General features: G+C 39.0%; 1 protein-coding gene across 8 annotated transcripts in view; it reads left to right on the forward strand.

Moving 5' to 3' along the window:
• The window catches only part of LTK (leukocyte receptor tyrosine kinase), a 155,661-nt gene that overhangs the window by 92,438 nt on the left and 35,502 nt on the right, over positions 1-27,721 (forward strand). For 5 of the 8 annotated variants that reach the window (XR_014693936.1, XR_014693937.1, XM_084522220.1 and 2 more), the window contains 8 exons: positions 7,702-7,815; positions 12,175-12,330; positions 13,001-13,223; positions 19,597-19,736; positions 21,675-21,812; positions 22,704-22,856; positions 23,938-24,038; positions 25,839-26,005. Coding sequence is in view for 6 of the 8 variants with exons in the window: in XM_084522220.1 (XP_084378346.1) it covers positions 7,702-7,815; positions 12,175-12,330; positions 13,001-13,223; positions 19,597-19,736; positions 21,675-21,812; positions 22,704-22,856; positions 23,938-24,038; positions 25,839-26,005 (1,192 nt within the window). In the remaining 2 variants the exon portion in view is untranslated. Of the gene's footprint in view, positions 1-7,701; positions 7,816-9,888; positions 9,930-11,980; positions 12,029-12,174; positions 12,331-13,000; positions 13,224-19,596; positions 19,737-21,402; positions 21,552-21,674; positions 21,813-22,703; positions 22,857-23,937; positions 24,039-25,838; positions 26,006-27,721 lie in introns of those variants that run through there. The other 3 variants (XM_084522224.1, XM_084522223.1, XM_084522225.1) reach the window with 3 other exon arrangements.

The raw sequence follows: 27,721 nt of genomic DNA on the forward strand, positions 1-27,721 counted from the left end.
GCATCCATCTTGCATCTTATCTAACAGGTAAATTTTGTAAGAAAAATGTAGATGGCATACTTTCTCTGTGTGAGTTCTGTTAATAGCTATAGCACAATAGTGGCAACCTGCAGTGTACTGTATTTTGTGACTGAGTTTAAAAGATTTTTTTTTTTTTTTAAGTAAAGCTTACTGGTTTTACTAGAAACAAAAATTTGATGTTTGAAAGGATAAGTACATACTCTACAGAGCATTGGCGAGGATAAAAAAGAGTGGTTGGACAACATGATTCAGGAAACATCACTATTCTGGGGAGGAACTGGCCACTGAGTGACTAAATAGAGAAAGTGAGGAAATGGGAAACAAAGCAACGTTTTGTGTAACTTGGGGCAGTCAGGAAGCAGGCATACTGTGAGCAGCAGGAAAGAGGACTACAGGAATTTTTGTACAACTGTAAATGTCTAGTCATTCTGTATGTCATGGAAACTGCCAATGATCTTTGACAATCCAAGTGAATATTGTATCAGGGAGTTGCTCAGTGCCTGGTTGTGAAAAGCTCTTCAGGCTTGATTCACATACCACCCTTCAAGGAAGATTCGTGTCAGCAATGTGCAGGTGGGCAAGGAGGTGGCGTTCTGTCTTTTGTGGATGGAATACCAGATGGGATTGCAACAACTGAATAGGTTTTCTGAAGTAAATAAGCAAGGAGTTACCAGGGATATTTCAGACTAGCATAAATGACTGGTTTTAGTTCCACAGAATGTAATAAATTTGGAAATCTTCTAGTGGTTCCAGAGAAGAAAGCTGTCCAAGGTACAATCTTATATGCACATGAAACAATACAGAAAGTAAAATAAAAATAAAGTCTGTAAGTATTCTGTTAGCCTGATATATTGTAAAAGACTTACAGATTTATGAAACAGATGTCTATGTTCTCTGGGAAAAAGAGGCTGTATGATTTGACTGGCCTCCAGCTTGCTAAAGGGGAAGCAACTTCTTAGATTTGTTAAGCCAGACTTGTTTGGATGGTATTAAATTAGCAACCAAGGCAAATGATGGGAAGAAAAGAAAAAAAAAAAAAAAAAAAAAAAAAAAAGAGAGAGAGAGAAAAATTAAAAAAAAAAAAAAAAGAATAAATGTCATTTTTTTAGAAGAGAGTCAAAGTGTCAAGAATAAAATTAATCAAGACACCAAGGACTGAAAGAGGAGTTCTTTAATTGCCTGCTGCCATTGTGATGAAGCTGGCTAATAGCCAAGTGGAAATGGAATGGGGTTATTTATTTCTAAATCTAAATGCTGATAAGCTGAAATTCCTCAGACTAGGAAGGAAGATTCCTGTGGTTGAAATCAAAGGACAGAAATAGATTGAGAACAGCATTACACGGCAAAAATGTCATTTCCTCTTTCCCCAGCCATTCAACCAAATGACTTAGAAGGCCAAAGGATTGATTAATACTCAAAACAAATGTTGATGCTAATCAACATTTGAGTATTAAAAAAATGCTAATGACTGCTATAGACTGCCAACTAGAGTCCTGGTTAAAATAACAACTAATCTACTATGTGTAGGGAGAGGAAAAAATTCTTGTTTGTGGGTGGGTGGGTGAAGCCTTCAATACAAACGGCATTTTGGAGGTTGCATTCTGTCACCGTAAGAGAACATCTTTGTGGCTGTTGAATAGACTGTGGTATCTGAATGGGAATCCTCATATCACATATTAGGATATCATGTTAGACCTCAGTAAATAAAGAACTGAGCTAAGAATTAAAACCAGGTGTTATGCAATTGAAAGTGATTGTGACTTGAATACACACTTCTTTGCAAACAGAATAAAATCTGAAGAGGTCTGAAATGTAGTTGGACCCCGGTATTCAAATAAATGCTCTTTGTTGCCTAAATAACTTCTGAGCTGCTGTATCTGGATACTTCCAGAAGATGCAAATCTTCCGAAGTTTAAAGCAATGCCATGCTAACTCAGTTGAAAGAAAGACAGTAGGCAGAAAAATATAGGTAAGAATTGGGTTGTATGTGTAAACAGCTAGAAAGCTGCAAATACGCAGAGGAAGGGGGTATAAAGGTGGTATAAAATTGAGGAGGAAAAAAAAACAAAAAACAAAAAAAAAAAAACAAAACAAAACAAAACAAACAAAAACAAACAAACAAACAAACAAAATAACAAAAGCAAAACTATATTGCTATATTTTTTGCAGTAAAAGGAAGTTGGAAAGTAGAAAGTTTAGCATTAGAAGGAACCAGCAGCAGAATTAAGAAGTTTAATGAAGTTTTTCAACTGCATTCATAGAATAAACATCTTAGCAATTATATTAATCGGTCATAGATGTGTGAGGTAGGATTGTCAATAGCAGAGACAAAAAGAGTTCCACAAATATTTAATGTCTAGGAAAAAAAACAGCAAATGATGTTTCATCATCCCATAGCAATGATGCAGGTGTTTCCATAACAACACAGATTTGTGGAAAAGCAGTTGTTAAAATGTTCAGTTTGTGAAACAACTGGTCAAGACAGCTTGTGTTCAAGATTTTGAAAGAATTAACTAAAGATTTTTAAAAGCAATCAGTGTTGAATTTTTCAGTAAGTGTTGAGATATTGAAGTAATTCCAGAGAACTGGAAGAAAGTTAATGTCGCATTAGTATTTAAAAAGGGTAAATGAAATATGCTGGATGGCTGTATTTAATTACATATACTCTACTAGTGTGAATAAGACTTGATAGTATGAAGATTGCTGCTTTAACATCAGTCTAAGTAAAAATATCAGAACACTTGATACAGGATCAAAGAACTGAAAAAAGGTTTATAATTGCTTGTCAATCAAAGATAAGACTTCTTGTTGCAGTGTCATTTTTTAATAAGTTTACAAGTTTGACAAAAGTCACAATGTGGATATAGGATGTTCCAAATTCAATCAAATACTTAAATTGGTAACACTTGATAGTACCTCTGTGCATACCTGGGCTGGTACAAATCAGTATGTCATACGTAGGTTTAAAATGAAAGTACAAATAGGAATAATTGCCAATTAACTCTGCTTATAAGGGTCAATTCTGGGCTGTGTGCTAATTAACACTTCTAGCAGTGAGTCAGAAGGCAATGTGAAAACTGTATTGATAATCTGCTGATAACATAAAAATTAAGATATGAAGTGATAAGGCAGAGTCCTTAGCTCCCCAGCACAGTAAAAACATCTATCTGAAAGGGAAAGAATGAAGACAGAGGGGGTGAGAATGCCTTTTCTAGAAGAAAATATGCCAGGGAAACACTTAATGCCATGGTTGATGATCAATTAAGAGAAAGGATTTGGGCCAAAATGACTGATGTGATTGTAGCACAGGGCAGGGAGATCTCAGGAGGGAGCAGAATGGTCATTCTACTTTGCATGGCATGAGTGTGCACTGATACCTGCCTTTGAGCAAGAATCCTTAAAATCTGAAGAGGGCTCTAAGATCCTAAGGTGTTGCCTCATGCGATAAGCTTTGGTGAAACTGTATTTTGTCACATTGCTCCCCTTTTTGATCAGTACCAGCAATGTATCTGGACAGAGTACAAAAAGAGCAATGCAGTAAGCGAGTGACATGGGGACCAACTAATGAGCGAACAATATGAAAGTTTAACAGCAGGCAGCCAGAGATCCCAGTGACATTTTTAAGGTGAAAGGTTAACAACTTAAAGCTGTAAATACTCATGAAGGAGGGAGATTATTTATTGAATTGAAAGTGGAAGGTTTGGGAGTAATTGAAAAATACTGGGATAGGTTGTAGACTAAGAGTCTTCTTTTTGTCTAGTCTGAGTTCCTGACAGTCAGATCTATTAGTCTGTACGTTAGTCTGTCTTCTAAAAGAATCAGTGAGAAATATTGAGTTGCTATTTTGATATTGCAAAGAACAAAATGCTAGAAAATGCTCTAAAGGAAGTTCCTGTTTTGGCAAGAAGACGGCTTGGGTGATCTGGAATTGGTTTCCCATCATGAGTTCTATAAGTATTTTCTGTAATTTTCTTTTCTTCTGCAAAGCAGCATAGGATTCAGGAAAAATTTCAGCCCTGCAGGTGTCTGAATGCTTTTTCAGTGAGGTAGTGAAAGAAATGGAATTACATTCTGAGTGCTGGAGGCTTCTGGTCTTACTGTGTTCTATTATAGAAAAAAGCAATGGATTTGTGCCGTGCTGTTAAAAGATCCCATATTTTTGCTGTGACAGTTGAATATCATTATATTTACTGGTTCTTCTTGATACTTCAATGTTACTTAATGGTAGACTTAACCTGTAACCACAGATTTCCTCTCCGTCTTTTATTTCTTTTCACTTAAGTCATTGCTTTCTGCTGATGAAGACAGAGAAATCAAGCAGTTAGTACAGGATGGTCTTTTTTATTTATTTAATGGTGGCATTCATGTCATATATAAATTGCATACAAGCATCTCTGAGAGGATATGATGTGAGGTTATTGAAAGTACCTCTGGAGCTCCTAGTTTCAAAGAAGAGTGAAGAAAAGTTTCTGTAAGTGACTGTATGTGCTAGATCTTCAGTTCAATCAGAGAGGCTGAATGAGCATGAAAGTGATTGATATGTAAAGTAAGGATTTAGGCTGGAATGTTACAAAACTACTATCCAGATCTCATGCATGTATTCATCATGCTGTGAGCCCTCTTCAGCTCATTATTGGCAAGAAATCCTTTGCTGTGAGAAAATAAATGTATGGATACGCATTCCTGTGGGTGAATATGAAAGAATTCTTTGCCTGTCACTGGGTCTAGGGTCTTCTGTCCATGCATATTTGTCTCTCTGTGAACTCAGCTGTAATGACTGCCTTACCTTGCTCTCATATGCCCAGTGCAGTAAGTGGCATTATCCCAGAGTTGGTGAATAGGATTGTTACCAGGTATTTGAATGAACCCTTTTGGATTTTGCCAGCCTCTAACAGGATATTTCTGAGAGTCTGCATCGTGAGTAATGTATTTAATAAACTTGGTTTATTGCTCTGTGACAAAGCAGTACTCAAGTTTTAGCATATCCTAATACCAGACCAGCAAACTTGATAGACACTTACCTCAACTGTACAAAACCATTTTGTACCTTTTGTGTCCTAGCTATTACCAATGTTAATTGAATTTATTTATTTATTTTTCATGCTAAAGCAGTAAATTCATGTTTCAAGTAGCTTAGGCCTATGTTCCTAGTAGTCTGCCACTGGAACGCCTGATTGCTGATGAGAAAGAAGAGGAAAAACTCAAAGGTGTTTATGTGATTGAGAGGGAGTGGTGCAAGTCAAATGTTTTGGTTAAGTTTTATTATGAGGACTGTCTCTAGCAAAACATCTGCCATGACTTTACTATGTTTTGTGAGTCCCATGATGTTCAGGTTATTTCCAAATACATGAGCAGCTTGGAATGTAAGTGGTGGAACAGACTTTACAGAAAACCCTGAGGGAAGCAAATGCTGAAGCTACAACAGTGCTTAAACAAAGCTCTAAAGGTACAAAACTAAACCACATCTCCAAAGACACAACATAATTTGGGAGGAGGAGACTCAAGTTGTTAAAAGGTCTTGTTCTCTTTCCACAGCAAAATTTCTTTTCATTTGGTGGAATAGATTTGCTTGTAATATGTGATTGATTTTTGGCATAGCATGGGTGTTTTTTAATGGCTTTATGAAGAGATTCCACGATTGCTTTTCATAAAGCAAGCCTTCACAGACTTTGGCCAGATACACACCAAGTAAGAATTCACATTCGTTTAGTAAATTTCTTCCCATTATTGAACCTTTCCTAACAAACCAGTTTCAGTGCTTTATATACAGTACGGAATTGTTTTTTCAAATGTTAATGTCCCTACATATTTTGAACATAAAGGCAGGAATAATCATAGTGTTGGACAGTTGGTCTGTGGAGACCACAGGTCTATCATCAGGTACAGCAGATGTCTGCTGCAGTTTGATAGCTTTTCTGCTTTAAAGTTATCCTTGGTAGCATGTGGAGACTGATGGCTGTTCTTTAGTACTATAAGAAAAGATGGAACAACAACATAGTATTGTCACGATATGAAACATTTCGTAGTAGTTTATTCACCATGTGATGCATGTTGTCATATCTATGACAATGAAAATAGTTGTGTAGCCGTTTAAAATCAGACCAGATATTCCTGAAAAACTAAAAGCAGTGATAAGTTTGAGAAAATTGAACAAATGTTCAAGATTTTTTTCTTTTTCCAGATCCTTCTGTACGTTTTCATAATACTACTGTACAAACTATTCCTGTTTAGAATAGCTTAGCTATAGTCAGTGGTATGATATACATCCTTGCCTCAACTGTAATTCCTGTGAGTAGGATTCCTGTCTCCTCTGACATGATTTCACATTTTTATATTGCTGAATTCATAATCCACACATGGCTGAGGTTTGAAGGCAACTCATTTTGCATTTCCTTGACTTTGAACACCTTTTGAAAACAAATATTTTTATTTTGGACAACCTGCTTATGATTCCTGGAAACGAAAAGACTGGGAAGAATTTTAAATAAAGATTACTACACATTTAGATAGGTATGTATGCATTTTCACATGAACGGGTTCAAATAAAAAAACATGCCATTGTGGTATGAATTATTCCAAAGAGAAGTCAGAAGGTACTGAATATTTAATTGTTGGAAGTACTGCAGTGAATAATAATTTTGGTAGATCTGTTTTTCCTTGAACAACATAAATGTGATTCAGAAGAACATCTCAGTTTAAAACTAGCTAATCTTAGCATGCTGGGTTTAATATTCCCATTATATCATAGCAAGAATTAAGCAAAAAAAAAAAAATTATACGGCCTTTTATATGAAATTTTGGTCATTTTTCCAGAAAAAAATCAGACTTTATAATATGACTCCATGATTTGATCTGAATAAAGATGCACAAATACATATGTATTGGTGTCATAAATATAGTCCAATGTCACAGTTATCAGTGCTTTTTAGGCATGTGACAGAGGGTTATCCTTGAGATAGAGCAGTGCAGGTGAATTAAAGGGTGTTGAAGAGACTACATATTACTAGATACCAGATACCAGGAAGTTACCTGATTACTTTGAAAATTACAGTCTTCATGTGTGGCAGTAAGGAAGAAATCTGTTTTCTGAAAGTATGAGTGATTCAAAGGTTTCATCAATGTTAGTTTCAAATGTGGCATTGCTCTTGTGTGCTGAAGATGAGAGCACTTACGCAGGTCCTGCCAGAAGACTGCTGCTAAATCCGTGTCACATATTCTGTAGATAGCATGTTGAATTCTTCTTCCATTGCATTAGAGCAATAAGTCTTGGACTGTGAACTCCAAGGGATATTTCTCCATGAAAGCGGAAGAAGTAATAAGTTAGAACATCTCCTCTCTCTGAGTGCAGATAGCTCCAAAGTTCTGTATTTCTCCTGTGCATGTGTTTTCAGAAAAAAAAGGTATAGTCATTGGCAAGTAACTGTGTGCCTGCCATTAAGATGTACTGTTGTTACAACATGGGTGCTGCTGGAATAGTGTCTCTTTAGGGGTTATATACTGATAAAAACAAGGGTGGATAAAGAGTAATAAAGATTAAATACAGATGATGTATATTTAACAGAGCCCCATTACATTAAGGTAAATAAGATCTGTTAAATACATGTTTAGGTTTAAAGGTATGAGAGCACAGTTTTGTGTAAAAACATACAACTTTCCCTTGTTGTTTTTGTTTTGTTATAGTTGTTGTCTTCTGTGCTGGATCACATGAAGAAAGCTCTTCTTCACCAAATCCATCTCAGAAGCTGTCCCTGATAAGAAATAGCATGGTGTCATTGCATCAGCCTTCTAAATCAGGTACCACAAATCCTGTTCCTTACACCCTCCTTGTTTCTACTTCTGAAAGTGCAAGATGCTGGCAGTCACAAGGACCCTTCACCAGAAAGATGTGCCACTGGGCTTCTTACTGGAAATGGGACAATAACTCAAAGTCCAGTGTAACCTTAAGGGAATCCCTCGCTTCCTTATTAAAAAAATACATATATATAATAATAATAAAAAGAAAAATCTTCTCTATCAGCACAGTGAAATCCACCACATTTGGGTTTGGGAGTTCTTTAAACAATTCTAATTAGTGGAGCTGATGTCTAGCAACTGTAGACCAAAGTAGCTTTACTGATACAGAATGAAGTGTTTTTTTTTTTTTCAACTAGAATTTCCTTTTTCTATGAATTTTAAAAGTCTATTGAGCTGGACAAAATGCATGTGTGATGAATTTGATCTTACTGTGTTGTTGGGATAAATTGAGCAAATGTCATACTTCATAAACACCCAAGGGAAAGGAGCCAGTTGCCATCTGTGGTCTGGAAATGTGTGAATTGAAGTGACACCTTTCCATTTAGGGAAATAATCACAGAATCATTTCAGTTGGAAGGGACATCTTCAGATCATCTAGTCTAACCTGCCTGCTCAAGCAGGGTCACCTTCAGCAGGTTGCCCAAGACCACCTCCAGTTGTGTTCTGAGTATGTCTGCAGATGGAAACTGCACAACTATGTTTTCTTGTGTTCCAACTGAGTTTCCTGATTTTTAATTTGTGCTTATATTCGTTTGTCCTGTCATTGGGCAGTACTGAGAAGTGTCTGGCTTCCTCTTCGTTCACTTCCATCAGGTGTTTAGGCACATTGATAAAGTCCCCCTGAGCCTTCTCTTCTCCAGGCTGAACAACTCCAGCTCAGTCAACCTCTCCTCACATATACTTCAGTCCCTTGATCATCTTTGTGGGCCTATGCTGGACTTGTTCAAGCAAATTTGTATCTTTCTTGTGCAGGGTAGCCTAGAGCTGGGCAAAGCACTTCAGATGTGGCCTCATCGGTGCTGAGTTCAGAGGAAGGGTCACCTCCCTTGAGCTGCTGGCAATGCTCTTCCTTATGCAGCCCAGAAGGCTGTTTGTTGGCCTTCTTGAGTCACAAGGGTGCATTGCTGGCTCAAGGACAGCTTGTTCTTACCAGGTCCCCAATGGTCTAGATGGTATTTAATTTTTTAAAATGTGAACCACCTTCCTGACATTCCCTATGATTGTTCATGAGATTTCTTCAATTTAAGCTTTTTCAAATCACACTTGTACTACCTGAAAATATCTTCTTTGCTGATTGTAGTAATATAGATACATTTCTGTCTTATATTTTTCCTTCTCATTTCTGTCACAGTTTGCTTTTCTGGGGTCCTGCGTTTGAAGTTCCCCACTTTCACAGGTGCTAAGCAAAGGTGGATATGAGACATCTGAAAGGTGATGCACGGTAGCATTAGAGGTTGCAGCTTCTGGTGTTCTTTTACGCTGCGGTCATGTGAATGTACCCAGTTCTTTTGCACTATGATTTATGCTAAACATTAGCTTCTCGGTGATAGATCTTTCCATTGCAAAGCAGCGCACGCAGTCTATTGCCAAAAATTCAGAGGCCATTTTCACCAGATAACAACAACTTTCCTGATTTACTTCAAACTCTTCTTATGGGCATTCAGATCCTCTCAGGCCATAGGTTGTGGCAGAGGCATTATACAGTCCAGTGAGTATGGGAATGAGTTGCTTTTGAAGCAGAATGTTGTGTTTACTTACTTGAGCTGTTGTCCTGGTTTCAGTTAGAACAGAATTAATTTTCTTCCTGGTAGCTGGTGGAATGCTGTGTTTTGGCTTAGGATGAGAAGAGTGCTGATAACACCCCGATGTTTTAATTGTTGCAGAGCAGTGCTTATACCAAGCCAAGGACACCTCAGCCTTTCGCTCTGTCCTGCCAACAGGCAGGCTGGGGGTGCAGTAAGAGCTGGGAGGGGACAGACCCGGGACAGGTGACCCAAACTAGCCAAAGGGGTATTCCATACCATCTGACGTCATGCTAAACAATATATAGGGGTGGCTAGCCGGGGGAGGGGGCCGGACTGCTCGGGGTTAGGCTGGGCATCGGTCAGCGGGTGGTGAGCAATTGCATTGTGCATCACTTGTTTGTACATATTATTAGTAGTAGTACTATTATCATCATTGTATTATTATTATTGTTATTATTATTATTATTGTTGTTGTTATTATTATTATTATTATTATTATTATTATTTTCCTGTCTTATTAAACTGTCTTTATCTCAACTCACAGGCTTCATTTTCCATTTCTCTCCCCCATCCCAGAGAGGGAGGGGGGAGGGTGAGCGAACGGCTGCGTGGTGTTTAGCTGCCGGCCGGGTTAAACCACGACAGCTGTATACTGCTTTGTTACATGAGGCACATTCTAAGGATTAAGTCTGCATTGGTACAGTCCTTCCTGCTGCAAGTGGGGGTATTGTTAAGATTACTTTGTCATAAATATTAGTTTCAATAATCCTCTGTTAAATATATGCATAAAATTTTTTCTTTCCCAGACTCCTACGTGTCTCTCAACAGCATGACACTGCAAGAGAACAAAATTGTTTTCTGAGTTTTATGACCAATCAGATTTTAACTGATAAAAAATATTACTACTACTGCCAGAACTCTGTGGGTACTGAGCTAACCTGTCAAACTTTAATAAATTTAAACAATATAGCAGGTCTCTCTTTGTCTCAAACAAGCATGGAGTTTCTGACCTGCTACTGAGATCCCTAAAGGTATTTTAATGGATCATCAAACCATAGCCTGAGAGTGTGCACAGACATCTTCCTCTGGATCCACCAAAGCCAGGAGAGTGGCTGGTGTCCTCCTTCCTGTGCCCTGGTGGAAGTAAACGCTGCACACACATGTGCACAGGCACAATTTGCTACTTCAGCTTCTTGTGGTTTGCATTTAAAAATGATGGGCTGAACCACGCAGTAGACCTTTGCTAAATTGTATGGATTTGGTGAGGTGGGCCGAGAAGCACTTCAGGTGTTTGTCCCAGCTGATAGGTTGAGAAAGGCAATAACCTCCAGCAGTGCGCTGGTGAGACAGGGCTGGGGACCATGCAGAGGAACTGGAAGAGGATGTGTGTGTTCAGGTGGGAGATCACAGCCTGTTCCAAGCCCCAGTGATATGCAACCATAACACCCATGTTTCTTTTATGCACACTGGGTGGTGTGCATAAAAGCATAGTTATAGTTAACTTTAAAAATCAGGAAAACTTGTCTACTTTGTCTGTTGCAATCGAAAGGTGCCTTTTCCCCTGTGGCAGCTTCCATTTCACTTTTTTTTTCCCCTGAAAGTTTAGTTAGAGTAAAACCAATTAATCTTCTGGAGGTGCCTTTTTTTTGTATTTCCTCCCCCCTTGTGTTGCCTGTGCAACAACCAGTTCTTGTTATATTCCTGACCTTAATTCTGTTCTTAATACTTGTCTTTTTTTCTTCCCTGGAGTAGGGCTACCGAAGGGATAAGGATGTGTCATTCTTGTGTGCAAGGTCTGAATACTCTCTGAATGTCAGCATCCCAAATATGAATGTTTACACTCTTACTGTTTTTCATATGGCCTGGGGGTCTTCAAATTATTACTGTGACATTATTATTAGTACTGAAAATAAATATAATGCAGGTTAATATCAGCTTACTATATCTATTCAGCTCCATTCTGTATGGGAGAGCTTTGTGCAGCTAACATCCCTTCGGGGAGCTTATATTAGATTGATGAGAGAACAGTGAATTACTTGTCTGGTTTATAATATGCTGATTATGAAAAATTCTGGCTAGGATGATCTAGTGTTCTCAGTGCTGCAAATGGGCTCTGGAGTTTGTTAGGAGGGCATCTATCCTGCTGGAGGAAAAAAACTGCTCGGGGAAAAAAATGGGGGGGGAATAAAGCTTTCATTGCTCAGCTATTTTGGTTGAGACCCTAGAGTTTCCTTTGCTTCTCTCTGCCAAAATGCTAAATCCATACATTTTCAGTATCCCTGCTGCACTAGTTATTATTCCTATTCAGGATTTTATGTACATGTGGGCAGACCATCCAGTAAGGTAAATTCACTGTTGATACTGGTGGGAAGATGCTGATTTACACCTGCTAAGAATTTGCAGAGTTGTTTTTCTTTCAGTCATGTTGCTTCACCTGCCCAGTGCGGAAACTGTTTTTACTGCACAAGGTAAACTTCTTTCTTCCCTTCTGTTCTTCCATTTCGTGGGACAGAGAGCCCTCACATGCTGTATATCTGCTCATTCATGTCCCCACATAAGCCCTGCCTTTTTAAATGGGAAAAGCCTCAATGAAAGCTTTTGTTTCTCATAACAGAAATCTCTTGTATCATCGGCTCAAGCTGCTCATGGGTGACGTCAACAGACAGTTTTGGAAAACCAGACTGGGTGTTATCTTCGGTTGGTGTCCTGGTGTCTCAGGACAGGCAGCAGCTGCTTCTGGAAAACAGTTCCTCCCGTGGAGATATTGAAGGTAGGCAAAGTTACAGTTCCCCCCTGACTGGACACCTGCTTTCTCCCAGCACCAGTAATATCTGTGGGCAGCAGCAATTGGAGTTGTCAGGCTGAAACCTTGCTTACACATCACTAAAAATACTGCCATATGCTGGTTCTGGTTTGCAGCTCGTAGGTGCATTGTCTGTGCCCAAGAGAATCAGTCAGTAAGAGCAATACCATGATTATCACCTGTATGTGTACTGCTTGGGTTGTACACACATGTACCCTGTATGCAGCCAGGCCCTTTATATACTCCCTTTGCGTATCCCTGTTTTAGCATAAGCTACTTTTGCTTAGAGACTGGAGTTTTCTTAGGAAACTCAATCCTTTACAAGCCAGGACTGGTTCCTCATGATTGCTGTCTGACTTGCAAAGTCTTTGGCTTTTGTTTTGTTGGATGTCTTCACTTTGCTTTGTTTGGTTTCTTCTCTTCTCATTCCTTCTGTCACTTCTTTATATATTTCCCTCATTTTTACTTCAGTTGTCTTTTTCTTCTTTCTGTTATTTTTTATTTTTTATGCATATTCCTCTGCTTCCTTCTTGTGATTTCTTTCCTCAAACTCATTATCCATTTGCTTATTATTATTGCTCTTCCATCCACACTGTGTGTCTCTTTTCTTTTGTTTTGTTTTTTTTTTTCCTCACAGGGGACATTTTCCTCCTGAACACCAGTAGGCTACCAGATAGATGTGAGTTCAGCCTACATAGCCCCATCCTGCCTGGGAGCGTGGACTCTTGCTTGCTGGAACTGGCCATATATTCACAGGATGCTGTTCCTCTCCTCCAGAGGTTCACAGCTGAAATCAGATATGTGGACACAAACAGAAATATAATAATTTCTCTGAGAGTTGGCCATGAGAAGGATACCGGGTAAGACAATTAATTTGCAGCTGTTTAGACTTTGAATTGCAGGGTAGAATGGAGTCCCTCCAGGCCACTATTTATCAATGTCATCTTCCTTCTTGAGATCATTACTTCTGTTAGAGCAGAAAATAGAAGAATTGTCAGGACTGAAGTGTGCAGCTTCCTGACAGGATGTCTGTAATAGACCCAGGTTTTGTGTGTCGCCTTTGCAAAGAACGCTCCTGGTGAGAAGTCATTCTTCCTCCCTTGCAATAAGAAGAGTCGAGAGTGGTAGGCTCTTGCGCACATGCTAGCAAGATGGATGCTAGCATCATGATGCTTATGGATTTAAAGTGCACTCAATCCAACAGCTGCCTTGGCAAAATGACTGATATCTCTAAGTATTCAAGAGGTCCTGTCTTTGGGAGTGAAAGGGTCACATTTTGGAGATAGGGCTACTTCTGTCTCTTTCGTAATGTCTGTCCTTCTGTCTGCTAAGTTCAGGAGCATCCTCTTTTGCTTCATCTGTAAAGTCCAGAGAGGTGAGAAGAGGTGAAGACAAAAAAATAAATAAATAAAAATCAGGGACCCTGGATCTTGTCCTGTGTTTTCTACTCTTTGATCTACCCCAAATTTTATTTTTTTTTCATTCCTGCATGTAGCAGAATGCAGTAAGGAGGAGAAATGGGTAAAGGGAATGAATCACAACAGGAAAAGGAGAAAAGTCCACGTGGCATCTGATTTTGCCATTTTCCATGTGCTTGTTTTTTCCTTTGCTGCAATCTGCCTTGTAAGAACCTGGGTCAGGCACACAACAGAGCTCTCTATTTCCACCACCTGACTGACTCCCATAGAGAATTTAAGCAATAGATCCCAGTTCTTGTTTTCTTTGAATTCTTTGGCACTCCCCAGGCTGCCATGGAGATCTGCAGCCAAGACTTCTGGTCAGCTGAAGAACGCAGAATTTGACTAAAAAAACTTACTCTCTCTCAGATCCCTCTCTTGCTCCTACTTTTAGCTATTGCTCACTTCCTTCCTGGATACTCCTTCCCCTTCTTTTTACCAGTTTCACAAGGAATTTATTACGTTTTCTGGGATCAATTTCTAACGTCCTTTTTCACCTATAAATGTCCTTTCTGCTTTAAATATTTGACAAGCCTGTACTTGCCTAAGCAAATGCAACCACAGTTCTCCCATATTAACTCATAAAACAACCCTTCTGATGTACCTAGCTGCCCAGAGCAGGCTTTGATCACAGTCGTTGCAGTGCCTCTGGAATGAATCATAGACATTGTTAAAGAGCTTATTTGGGCACAACAAAACAAATTTGCATAAAATTATCATCTGTCTAAATGATGGCATTTGGACATAGTAGAATGGAATTAGCTTTGCTAGAATATGACCATTGGTATTATTTTTTCCTAGTGGGTGGAAATGAAGCACTGGTAAACCCAGTGGCTTTAGTTTCAAGAATTCAGAGGATGGAAGGTGACTGAGTACTGTTTTAAACAAAGATAGAAAGAAGGGGAAGGAACAAAGACAGAATAGAACTATTAGGAACTATTTTAGGATAAATATCCTTCTTTTACCCCTTCTTTATGGGGCAGGTCTTTAAAATCTCTACACAATTCCAGAAAAATCTGTGTGCAGGCAGAACAAAATTTATTTCTACAGTGTTTGGGCTGGTTCTTACTAGGCAGATAGTCTGAGATGAACATTCCTTCTGTGATTAAGATTTTAACAGTATTGGTTGTTAAGAACAGAGGCCATCCTGAAGCATTCCCACTTTCAGGATGGAATTGGAAGTTCTACAAGCTTTTATGTGTTATACAATCACAGCTGCACAATTTGGAGCAGAACAAGGAGGTCAGTGAGGAAATGACCTTGAGATAGATGCCTATGTGTAGTATGTATTTTAGTTGTTAATTACTACTGAGGGATTACCTTGAAATCAGAGTAGAAATGTAGAAATAGAAAAAAGGGTAGTTGGCGCTTTTTCAGGCAATCAGGCACTCCAGCAAATCCTGCTTCAGTCCCTTCTGTCACCTCAACTCCCATATCAAGATACACTTCACTATGAATTCCAGTTGCACCAGCTCACTTCAGTGATCTGTCCTCTTTCTGGTTCCAGAAATATGTTGGTTGTATTTCCTACTTCAGGGTTCATCAGCTACACAGTTCTCAAAAGCTTAAGGGATATGTCACTCATGAGGAAAATTTACTCTCCTGTCCACCTTACTAATTGCTGGGTTTTATCAATAAATCTGTTGTGTTGACCCTGCTGCTCATTTTTTTTCACAAATGTACTGTAGTAAAAGAAAAAAGAAAAATTCAGGTACCAAGTCCTTTGGACAAGTAGGACAAGCTTATATTATTTATTATATACCACATGGATATTCTCAGTTACTCTGTTTAAGGGAGATCTACTGGGGAAGTGAGGTGTTTGGAATTCTATATATTTACAGAAATATGTATAAAATTATGTTTCTAACGATCTCAATAAAGATCAAGCATCAGGAGTCTGTATTTTTGCTTGCAGGTCCAAGCCTTCTTTATCTGGCACTTGGCTCAAAGCTGTCTTCACTTTGCTATGGTTATAGCTGTGGTGCCTGTTCAGATCACAGTTAATGTCTTTCTGACTACTTTGCTTATCCCACTTTTTCCCTCTTTACCATGCAAACCTAAAAACTAGTTACAGCTGAAAATTCTTCCGAGTCCTGTGTGGTTTTGTTTTGAATGGTTTCACATCCTTGTTTTTGTAGTTGACCACAATTACTTCAGTGTTGTCAGCCAAAATTGTTTTAATAAGAAGCTTTTTTCTTTCAGCTCTAAATACTCAAACTTTAATGAAAATAAAAAAGAATCGTTTGGGTTGGGATAATATTTTCCCTTTTCATGGTAGAGTGAGATCAATAAGCCAGGTTTATTTTGTTCTCTTTTCTTTCTGAATCTGAATTATAAAGCAATGGCCACTGTGGTCTTGGTAGACCAAAAAATAAGTTCAAGACCACATGCACAAGTGGGTTGTCAGTTAGCCAACCACACAAAAGGATTATTACTTAGTTTGTCCTGTGTTCCCCCACTGCCACCTCTTTCTTTGTGGGGTGGTGGTGCTGAGATGCCCTGCCAGCTTCTGAGACACTTGTAGAAACTTACCATTTTTGAGACTTCCATTCTCCTAATCTGGATTTTATCATTGACAAAAGCTATTTAACTTGTGCTGTCATCAATAGGAGCATTGCCATATAGCTGATCTGAATGTCTAGAAACACCTAAGGTCATTTGGGATTAATAAGTTAGGTGTCCAACAACATAAGCCTTTGAAAGGGAATAGTCTGGTAAGCATCCTCAGAAAATGCCTAATACATACTGACAACAAGCACAGCCTTTTAAATTAAAAAATACAGCTACAAAAGGAGAGACTGCCCAGCTGCTATATGACTGATTTTGAACATTAGCCTGGGGCTATGATATACTGCCCTTCCTGCTTATGTTGAAAGTGCACCCAAAAATATACTGGACCAAGTAAGAAAGATCTTGACCCTCTAGGTGGTTGGTAAGAGCAAGAGTTGCAGATGTGTACTCTTCTCTCATCTATCAGTTTTTGCATACAATGACTGGATTTTTTTTTATTTTCTTTTCACAAACTGGATGTTTGTGAAGATTTTTGAGCTATATGTGGAAAAAAAAAGTAAAGCTTCTAATTTATATGTTCACTGGCTGAGCCTTGAAGCAGTTGGAATACCTTTCTGCAATAACTTGTGTAGTGAAGCCCCCCATTCAGAAAAGGTTTCAGCTTTCTTATTAGCCTTTTTGAATTTGTCACTTTTAATGAAGAAATTGTTGTTCTTAATATTAAAGTCGTCTTAAAATGCATGGTCAGTTACCTATGTTGGAGATGGAAAGTCATGGCATAGAAAAGATTGGTAAGGAGGGGGAAAGACTTGTTTAGCAGAGGACACAGAGGCTAGTGAAAATCAAACATTGAAATTATAGGTTTGCAGGGTGAATCTTGAATCCATTTGCCTTAAGCATCAGGTTGCTTGCAATTCCAAACATTTTATCTATGCAAATTTCTCAAAGTGATGTCAGACTCTGACAACCCTTCTATACATATAGAGCAGTTTTAATATCTGTATTTAGAAGAGTAATATTATCTTGTTAGTTGAGATCTGGCTTGACATAAAATCAATAGTAAAGATATTGCCAAGCTTGGCTTATCTGAAACCCTGCTGCAATGATCCATCTTCTGCTGGATCTACAACGGGCTTTGTTCCTGATTCCATTAAGAAAATTAAGTTGGCTCTGACTAGCCCCTGTTTGGATACTGGGACCCAGCGAAGAGGGTATGATTATTTATAGTATTAGAAATCTTGCTGCAGTTGTATCTTGAGGTGGAGGATTTCTCTGAGGGGGATTCCTTGATGATGACAAGACCTAAGTATTCTGGGTGATTGAAAGCTATTTGTCATTTTTTTTGCAGTCTCTGGATGTTTTAAAACTTTTCCAAAGGTAGTATAAACAGAGTAAAATTTCAGTACTAGAGATCTTTCAGTGTAGAACTGGAATGTTTCATGGAACCTTAGGGCTCTGACTCATAGCTGCTGCCAGTTCACACAAGTAGTGGTTTAAGGTTTCCTGAACTCAGGGGTGCAATAACGTTGGTGCTACAGTGGTGTCTCGGCGGAGCTGGAGCTTAGTGGCAGTAGTAGAACAATGCCTCAGTGCTTAAAAGGGCTAGTATGCTTAAGAAGTAGATTCAAAAGATTTAGAAAGTGACCTTATCTTCAATGGCTTGTTGAATCAGTTTGTTTAAGGCCCGTTGATTTTTGTGGCCAAGTGGATGCAATGGTGTGATGAACAAAGCTTTGTCGTGGAGCAGAAATGATACGGTTCTGGGTCAGTGCTGAATGCTCTTGGATGTTGTGCCAGAGCATGGCAGGGGGGATATATTTTTGTGTCTCAGTGCTGAGTATTCCTAAAGAATGCAAAATGGAAAAAAAAAAAAAAAAGTCATTCCTTTGCTGGGTAGTAGAGATAATGCAGTTGTGGTTCAGGACTGGAAGTTTCTGAAGCTGAATTAAATTATATTGAACTAACGAATATGATATGATGGGACAGGAAACAGGAAAAACCAGGGTCACCTTGATAAGAGGAGCTCAACTTCAGTTGAGTTTAGGGTATCTGTGGGTTTTTGTGTGTGTGTACAAGAGTGATAGTGGAACATAAGTGGTGGCCATAGAAGGGGGAGTAAGGAATTCTCCCCAGAAGAAGGGTGGACAGCTGGTTGTGGTGGAATGACTGAGTAATGTGACTAAGCAGTTACAAGCAAAAGTGAAGAAGGTGAAAAACAATTCAAGTTGCTTTAATTTTTTGTGCAAGTTGTCAATTAGATGGTCTGCAATTTTCACATTGTGTCCAGAAGACATCTGGTTGTTGTCATCCAGAAGTTGCTTTCTAATCTGTTTCTGGTGCGGAGTGAGGGCAGATGATCATTTCATGGCAGCTGAAAGCATTTCCTAAATGAAAAAATAATATCAGGAGCAGAGCAACATACTTAGCAACATATCTTGACACTGCGGGGGGAACTCCTTCCAGCTACTGGTGCCGCCTCCTCACCCTGCTGGCACTGACTTAGTGACAGTCATCCAGGGTGCCAGCAGCGACATCAGCAACATGTGGGTTATAGATAAATGTGTCTGTCCGGTACTCTTTTCAGAAGAGAGCTCACAGCAGGGATTCCTCTGTTCCTATCCTTTTACAACCCCTTTACAAAAGTGTTTTAAATGTGTTTTATTTTCCTGCTACCATGAAGTGGAAGGGCAGGGTGGTTTTCTTTGTTGTTTTATTGTTTTTTTATTTTATTTTATTTTATTTTATTTTATTTTTTATTGTTTGTTTTGTTTGTTTCCTTGTGTGTTTAAAAAAATTTGTTAGGAATCTTGTGGTTTTATTTTATTTATTTATTTATTTTATTGACACCTGGGTACCCTGACTCCTGTCAAACTGATTTGAGTGAGGTACTTTCAAAGTTCCTATTAGGTGTCTCTGTCTAGCTTTCAATGTCTAACAACTATCCTTACAATTAGAGCATGTGGCACAATCTTTTTCTTAACTGCCACAAGGGCATTACAGTTGAGAAACCTTTGCTGTCTAGGAGTTACAACATTTGTTCTGTGAGGAAATGCAAATTGCAACAGTAGAATTTGAGGCAAGGATAACTAAATATGAGCTTCTTACGCTGAGTATCAATTGTTTTAAATGAACTCCTGTTTGTTTATTGATCCTTTCCCATCTGAATACCATTGCTTGTATTTGGTACAGCATAGAATATATGCTAGATACTCCATGGACTCCAGCATGCTCTGTGTACATCTGATAGCTCTTTGTTGTATTCTAGGATGAAATGGAAATCCGTGATGGCCCAGGTTGGCCGTATAGAAAGACCTTTTAAAATCACCTTGCTGTATTCAAACTGTGGAGCACAAGAGGTTGGACTGCTGGCAGTAGGCTCCTTGAAACTCAGAAACTGCTTTCATGGTATGTTGCAATGCAGTCAGGTTTGTGTGATCAGAGTTGGTGTGATCAGATTGGTGTGATCAGAGTCGGTCAGATAGGACATATGTGAAAACAGAATCACCTCTAGAGTTTCTGGCAGTGCTTACCTCTCAAGAGTTATATTTGCATGTGTTTTGTGTGTGTACACACGTGTACATGTGCTCAGAAGGAAGGGCTGAAGTGCAGAATTGTAGAACTGCTTTTCAGGTTTGCTTTATATTATATTTGTGTGAGAAAGTAACAGGGCTCATGCTGCATCCTGCAACAGGGATGGAGAAAATATCTGCCTAGATTATTTTAGTATTTACTATTTTTCTTCTTTAAATAGCATTTGTAATAGTATCCTGTGTCACTGAAGGCTTTTCCATACTGGGGCTTCATCTTCCAAATTTATAAAGAAAAGAAACATTGATCTTGCCGTCTGTGGGGTCTGTTTGCTACTGCCTGGCTGAGAATTTCTGTCCAAAATGAAAGTAATTAGAATGTAATTATTTTCTCCAAAGTACTGAGTGCTCAGCTCAGAAACACTCAGTTTTACTTGGCATTTTCAATTCTGTTGCCAGTGCCATGCAAATGATCCTCAGTACCTGTGCAGAACCCTGCTAATGTCATTTAGGCTTCTTGGAAGTCTGTTGGTGCAGGCAGCTTGCAGGTTGGAGACATAATCATCTCCACTTCCTGGTTTTCATCCATTAATATAATGCTACTGCTTCTGTTTTGCAGACACAGTAGAAATATCTTTGAATCTGAATGTAAAATCTAAAAAGCTTCAGCTGTTACAGGAGAATACTGGTTTCACAGAACAGTTTCATTATGTATCATGAGATTGGTTTTGAGTATAAGAGCGATTTAATTTTACTGCAGTCAATCTTTTGATTTAACAAATAGTAAATTTTAATGTAATGTTTTTGACAGTCATGGAGTTTTTGAGGGGATGCATACAGCCTGAAGCACTATGCTTAACCTTCAAACAATCCCTAAATAAAATGACACATACCCAGCACAACACAGTGACATGAGGAAATACTGTTTCAGGTCTCTTTCTCTATACCTTCTGGGATTGGTTTCTCTTAAGTTTCACATTATTTCCAGAGCAGTAACAATCCTGGTGGAACTTCTGCGCAGAGCTCTGCTAAACAGGAGCAGGCGCAGAAGAGACCTGCACACAACAACTGATATGTGCGCACACATCCACAGGACAGGCTGGCTACACTGAGTCATGATTTCAGGAAGTATCAGACTTAAAAATTGTATTTAAACCTGTTGCTGGGTACCTGTGCAGTCAGTTAAATACTCCTAGATTACAGAATCACAGAATCACAGAATTTTCTAGGTTGGAAGAGACCTCAAGTAGCTGACTTGGCTAGTTAAGGTGCATGAATAAAGGTCCTATCCACTGAGCCAGACTGCTGGGCTGGATGCCACAAAGCCAGTGCAGAAGTGTGCCAGCAGCACAAGTATTAGTTAACTGTGACTCTCAAAAGGGTATAACAATGTGTCCATCAGGACCGGAGCTAAGTGGGTATCACTGCCTTCAGCAGCAGAGTGTCATGCAGCCTGCTAAAGCTGTCAGACAGATGCACAGTCACGTGTGCAGAACCGAGGAACATACCATAGTAGGAAACTGCAGGATCCTTAGTAAAAATAAAATAAAAAATTGACTATCTGAAGATAGCACAAACAGCAGAAGACAATGTGTGCATGAAAGAAAAAAGAACAATGAATTTGGTCTACAGGAAAGCCAAGACAATCTGGGAATCTCATGCTGGATAGAAACCTGCATGGTAAAAAGTACAGGTAAGTATCATTTATCACCCAGAGGACACTTCCTGAGCTCATACATGTGAAGGCTGATACACATGAAGGAGCATATACATTCTGCCAGCTCATCTCTGAGTTTCATTTTCCTTTTTCCTTTAGATAAAGAAAACCAAGATCTTTCTCTGTATGACAAAGGTTCAGCTTTCCCTTGCCTTCATGGAGGCTGTGTTAGCCACCTACAGATCTGTGAATTCATCAGTGATTGCCCTGCCAAAGAAGTGGAAGGAGTGAGGTGTGGTGAGTATGTGGCGTGGCACTTCATGGTAACCTTCATCCCCTTAGAACAAACAATTTAGAACAATATGTTAAATTGATTCTGTCTCTACCTTAATTCAGTACTTTGCCTCCTCAAATAATTTAGCCTATTTTCATTAATTTGATGTTAGAATTCTATTTTTTTTTTTAATTACTCCATATTGGATAATTTTTATTTATTTATTTAATATTGCAGTAACTAGTTCAGCGACCTGCCTTTCATATGTGTAAATCTTATATAAACATCTGCAGCTGGGTGAGAAATTCTTTATGGGCTCGAGGTCTGAACCTCCCTTTGAGGAAACCTCCCCAATCAGGAAGGCACTGATCATTATTCTCATGCCAATCACCGACACAATCAGTTATAAATCTGTCCCTCCAAGATCCCCATTCAGAGCTCATCTTGCATATCACTACAAAGAAATCCCCTGACTAAGTATAAGTACATGCGATGCTAAGAAACATCATTTAGCTTTTTTGCAAGTATGGTGGCAGAGATCTAGAATAATCTGTTGATTGGCCAACTTTCACTGAACACAGAAACCCTTGTAATGTCTGCAATTTCATATGCAGCAGGGTCTTTAAATATTTATGGAGTGATTTGCCATTCTAGATTGCAGGAGCTGCTGTTTTCCATAGTACCTAGAGCAGGACAGAGCTGTGAAGTGTCAAATATCTCCAGTAACAAAAAGTGTTGACATCCTGATGGTGTCTGTGGAAATGAGACCTATTAATATTTTAACATTGAAAAACACTGTGGCATAAATGGGGTAGCTTAGAGATCCGTAATGAATTTTGACTTTTGCTACAGTTTGTCTTTTACCATAATCAGGTTTCTCCTATTTTCCTACTTTTTCTTGTTCTCCATTGTAGATAGTCTCCCAGAGGGCTCACATTGCTCTTTTGAAGAGGGTCCATGTAGCTGGACGCTGAACGAAACTGCAGCATCTCCTTGGGCTATCATGGGCTTTACTGAAATGGTTCAAGGTCATTCATTTGTAGGGTCTACCTTGCAAACCACTGAAGGTAGGTTCCTCATAGTTCGGTCTCAATATGCCCGCGTGTGTTTAAAATTTTTGGCACCACCCCTTCCTGAATCAAGTTTAACATTGGTATTATTTAGACTAATTTTAAATGTGGCTAAAATTAATTTTTGATCATTTGGAACTTAATATGAAATGTTCTGCAGCAAAGTTAATATGAATCTGTAGGAGTCTAGGATTTATCTTCACCTTTAAAAAATTTACGTGAATTTACTCTTCTCTATATATACCTCTTCTCTCTATTCTCTTATGAGCTATGCAATTGCAGTGTACTTCAGCAGCAACATGATAGCTGCTGCATCACAAAGTAAAAATTGACCGACAGAACTAAGCAACTTGTAGAAACACAAATCTTCTGGAGACTCTTGTCAGATTCTGGCAGTGGGTTAGAAGGAGCATCACATGTAAATCTATCCCAGGACCAAGTGATAATACATATTCTGTGCTGTAGAATACCACAGGGAAAAAAAAAAAATAAAAATCTCAGAACCATCAGTTTGGTAAATAAGGATGGAGGCCAGACTCTCACATGTTCAGGTTTGAAGTCACAAATGTTCAGCATAGCTGAGTTTTTGGTTCACAGTTCCCTGTCAAAGTGAAGGGCATCCATGATTGTCCCATTTGTCTCTTGAGGGCTTGTTTAAACTGTTCCTACGAACAAAGACCGCAACTAGGTAGGTAGTTCCAGTGCACAGTTTGTCTCAGCAAGAGTCATTGATGCAAATGGTGTAAGAATTAGGGTTGATTAAAGAGCACAGTGTAGATTGCTGAGGATCTTTGTATGGGAATATACTTGAATGGTTTTTGAGGTTTATGCACTCCTGTTCCAGGGAAGGGTTTGGGAAGTTTACTTTTGTACTGCTGAAATCCACAATGAATGTTCATTGTATCTCATTGTAATAAATATGCTCTCAAGACATGTTTCTACCATGCTCTCCTACTTACACAGTGCTTCAGCACAATGATGTTAGTTTTACAAGAGGGTTTTATGTTGTCTTTTTATAAAGCAAAACATTGTCTTTTTTTCTTTTTTTTTTTTTTCTAATTCACTTTACTGTTCAAAGGACACTTCCTCTACCTGCGAGCAGAGAGCAATCACACAAGTGGTATGGCCAAGGCTTACAGTACCAGTTTACCAGCAAGTATTGCCACTGAAGATTACCAGGTATATTGCTCTGTCTAAATGCTTTTGTGTAGGTAATCCTCAGGCTGCACACTGTTTGTGTAATATGCCTGTGCCTCTGCCCAATGCATAAAACAATGGAAAGCAGAAGAGCAGACTCTGCCTAGCTCACTACTTGTAGAATGACAGAAAAGAGACACGAGGGGCATTCCCTGTAAGTAAAAGCAGGAGTGCTAAATCAACTCCTAGATATGAAAAACTCCCTTGCTTAGTTGTACTGACCATTCCTCTGAAGTGAACCCAGCACCTGAATTGTGTGGGGTGTCCCTGGTATATAGGAGAGGGAGTTTGCTATCTGCGTGTGTTGAGCCATTCAGTATACGTGCTGATGAGACTTCTCTTTTTAAATTCTGTACCACTTTGCTAGGAATTAACAAACTTGACAGCTTCCCTGAGAACAGGAGCATGAAGTTTGCAGGGCATTAGACCTTCCAGGAATAGATGGGGCTAATAAACTTCTGTTCACGTTCTTCAGAAATTTCAGAACATGAAGGCAACCTGGCATGTATAAAATCACGTATCCTGCCTTCAGCCCAGATCCCTACAAAGTATAAGGGGAGATTCAAGATGCTGTAATTAAAAATATTAAATAATACTGAACTCATAACACTTAGGAAAATTAAGTTGCAAGTTTGAGTTGGAGTCCGGCCCTGCTAGGGGAAAACAGAAAGCTTTGATGCCTCCTAATTAGAGCTGGCAACAGAAAAACAGTGCAGGTGCCAAAAATGTAGCTTCAGCATTTATATTTGTTTATAAATCCAGGTCATTTGCTGGGTAGTTCCAACAAAATAAAATGTGCTTGGAGCTAGGTTTACACAACCAGGAACAGTTACTGTTGGTTATGGGTGTCATACAGGAGATCCAGAATCATCCTTTCTTTCATTGACAAAGATTTGAATGCGCATTTCAGGAGCAAGGAACTTCCCTTGGTTGTGTACATGCATGTGCTCCCTTTCTTGCTGGTGTTCTCAGCAGTTGAGTGCTCACAGCAGCAGTGGAAATGGCATCTCTTATCTGCGGCAAAATGGCAGTGCTGCCTTACAGAAACAGAGTTCTGCTTCAAAATACTCTTTGATCTGGTAACCAAGTTGCTTACCTTCCATATGGGTGCTATGGTTCAGATGGTGTCTGTGGCTTGGAGAAAGTATATAGACTGGAGTTTTTTGTCTGTGGAGGCAGCCTAATTGCTCATTTCCTGAGCATTTGAGGCAGGGCCTCTCTCCCTTTACAGTGGTTTTGTGCCATGTAGTGCCTGGGTATGGATTGAGCCACATCAGTGCCACACATTAGGATGGATGGTTAAAATGGATACCTTAAAAGATGTGAACTGTGTCAATACCTTTGACAGGAAACTTTAGGCTGGTGGGAATACTGAGGAGAAATGTGCTTAGGATTGCTTTCCTGCAATAACCCAGCTCTAGAAGGAGTATTTAATGATAAAGCATTTATTGAGTTTAAGCCTGTGTTCCTCTGCTCTACTGCCTGTTGCTCCTGAAGGAAGTAACAGTCACCCAGATGGTGTCTGAGGCCATTAATATAGACATTAGTATCTGCTGAACAGCTGCCCAATAGGAATGTCAGTCAGGGTCTCCACTAAGAAAATTCTGTACCAGGAACAGTGATGAGTCACACAAAAGCATTGGGGGCCTTACTGTGTGTTATTAAACAGTTTGACTCAGGATCAAAAGTTTGGTGTCTCAGATCCCTAAGGAGGGGAGTAATAAATACTGCTTCCTTCTTATCAGAGGATATCATACTTTTTCTGTTCTTCCTCTATTACAGATCCAGTTCTCAGTGCATATTTTTGGCAGCTACAACGGTACTGTCTCCTTCTCTGTCAGTGAAGAGATAAATGGAGCTCCAATAACCTTGCCAATGTGGGAAAGAGCAGGGAGCTGGAGTGATCACTGGTTTCTAGTCACTTTACCAATGCCAGTGCTTCAAAATCGGTAAGAACACCAGCAGCAGCACCCAGGGATATCCCTACAGGTTTAGTAAATTATTAGTGTCTTAATTGAGAGGCATGACTTTAATTCTTGCCTTCTTCTAGGACCATTTCTAATGACAAAATTAGAGGAGTACGGCAATTTTGCTTGCTGAGGAAGTCTTCTGTCATATTTACATATCTTCACAGACACATACAGTTTAGGCCAGCACTTCCATGCATTCTCAAATTATGTTTAGGTTGTGCTTTCTCAGATTGATAGAATACACAGTTGTGCAGGCTAAGTGCACCCAGTAGGGAAACAGGTAAACTAGCAAAAACTGCACTCTGTACTCCTACAGTAAAAGCAACCACATGACTGTGGTAAAATCAGTTCAGCCAGTACAGCTGTCTAGTCTCGGGACTGTATCAGTGCAGCCTACGAAACGGAGATTGTTCATTGCTACATCACTTATGAAACAACCTCAGCAAAAGACTGTGGCCCAAATCAGACTTCCACAAGAGTGTGTATCACAATTTTGGATGTAAAAATATAGCACAACATCAAATGAAGTCAAATATTGAAGATTTCAAGAATTTCTACCCAATTGATTTTTAATCATGTATTTCTTCTCCATTTCATGCCAGTCAATTTCAAGCTATGAAATAATGTTGGCAGCAGGTTATTTTTCACAATACAAATGATTTTTAAATTGCTGCAATCTGTTTTTTGCATCTTCCTCAAGAAAGCCTGTCTCACATGACACTTTAGACCCAAAAAAAATAAATAATCAGTCTCAAAGTGTATGCAGTGAATACTATAAATGAAAAAAGATCTACCTAATATTGGCAATAAAATAGGGTCTCAAAACTTCATGGATTAGAAGGTATAAAAGGATTGCTTGTAACTTCAAATGTTTCCCACATCTTTTTGTAAAAGGCTAAAAATTTGGGTCTGGGAGTGATAACAATTCAGATCCAAGCAGCAGTAAAGTGGAGAGAGGGTGGGAGAATGTTGTTCTACCCTTTTGCTATTTTAATTTCATTATTACCTTTGGTCTCAACATTACCAAGTGTTCACCATATGCACCTTTGTCATGAATTATTCCATCAGAATAGGGTAGGTCTGCAAGCTGGCAGTGTAATTAATATTATTGTCTGGCAGTCTGGAGCCTGTGGGTAAGCATATGTTTAGTTCTGTGTATTTAAAGTTTGACCAGTGAATTTGTCCAGAATAGCTTTTTTCCTCAGGCTTTTTCATCTGGACCTAACCAGAGCAGAGTCTTAAGGGCTCTTCAGAGTTGTTAAAGAGCTTCTGCCTCCTCTGATAAATGGCCTCTTATGTTTGTTTGCAAAGACTGATTTCTGTATCAGCCCTCAGTTCTAAAGGGAAACAGATCTTCTCTTGCTATCCCTTCCATCCTGCCACAGGTTTTAGGGAGCACTAGCCAGAACTCCATGAGAATAAAATGAAATTCAAATACTGCTATGTTTGAAAGAGTTGAGCACTCAGACAAAATGAAAGAGTTAGGTCATGTGTTCATGTATTATGACAGTCTGTTTCAAATAGTTAAATCTTGTTTCACCTTATGTAACCTTCTTGTATGCCATTTTCAAGCAAATTTAAGAAGTGGGTAATTTACCATGTGACACAAAAGTGGTAGTTGCTATGGGTAGGGCTGGAACAGTTCAATCTAGCAAGCAGGCCTGTGCTACCTGAGCTAACGAGGTGAGTGAAAAC

Source organism: Aythya ferina (assembly GCF_964211825.1).
Source record: "Aythya ferina genome assembly, chromosome: 5".
Lineage (NCBI taxonomy): Eukaryota > Metazoa > Chordata > Aves > Anseriformes > Anatidae > Aythya > Aythya ferina.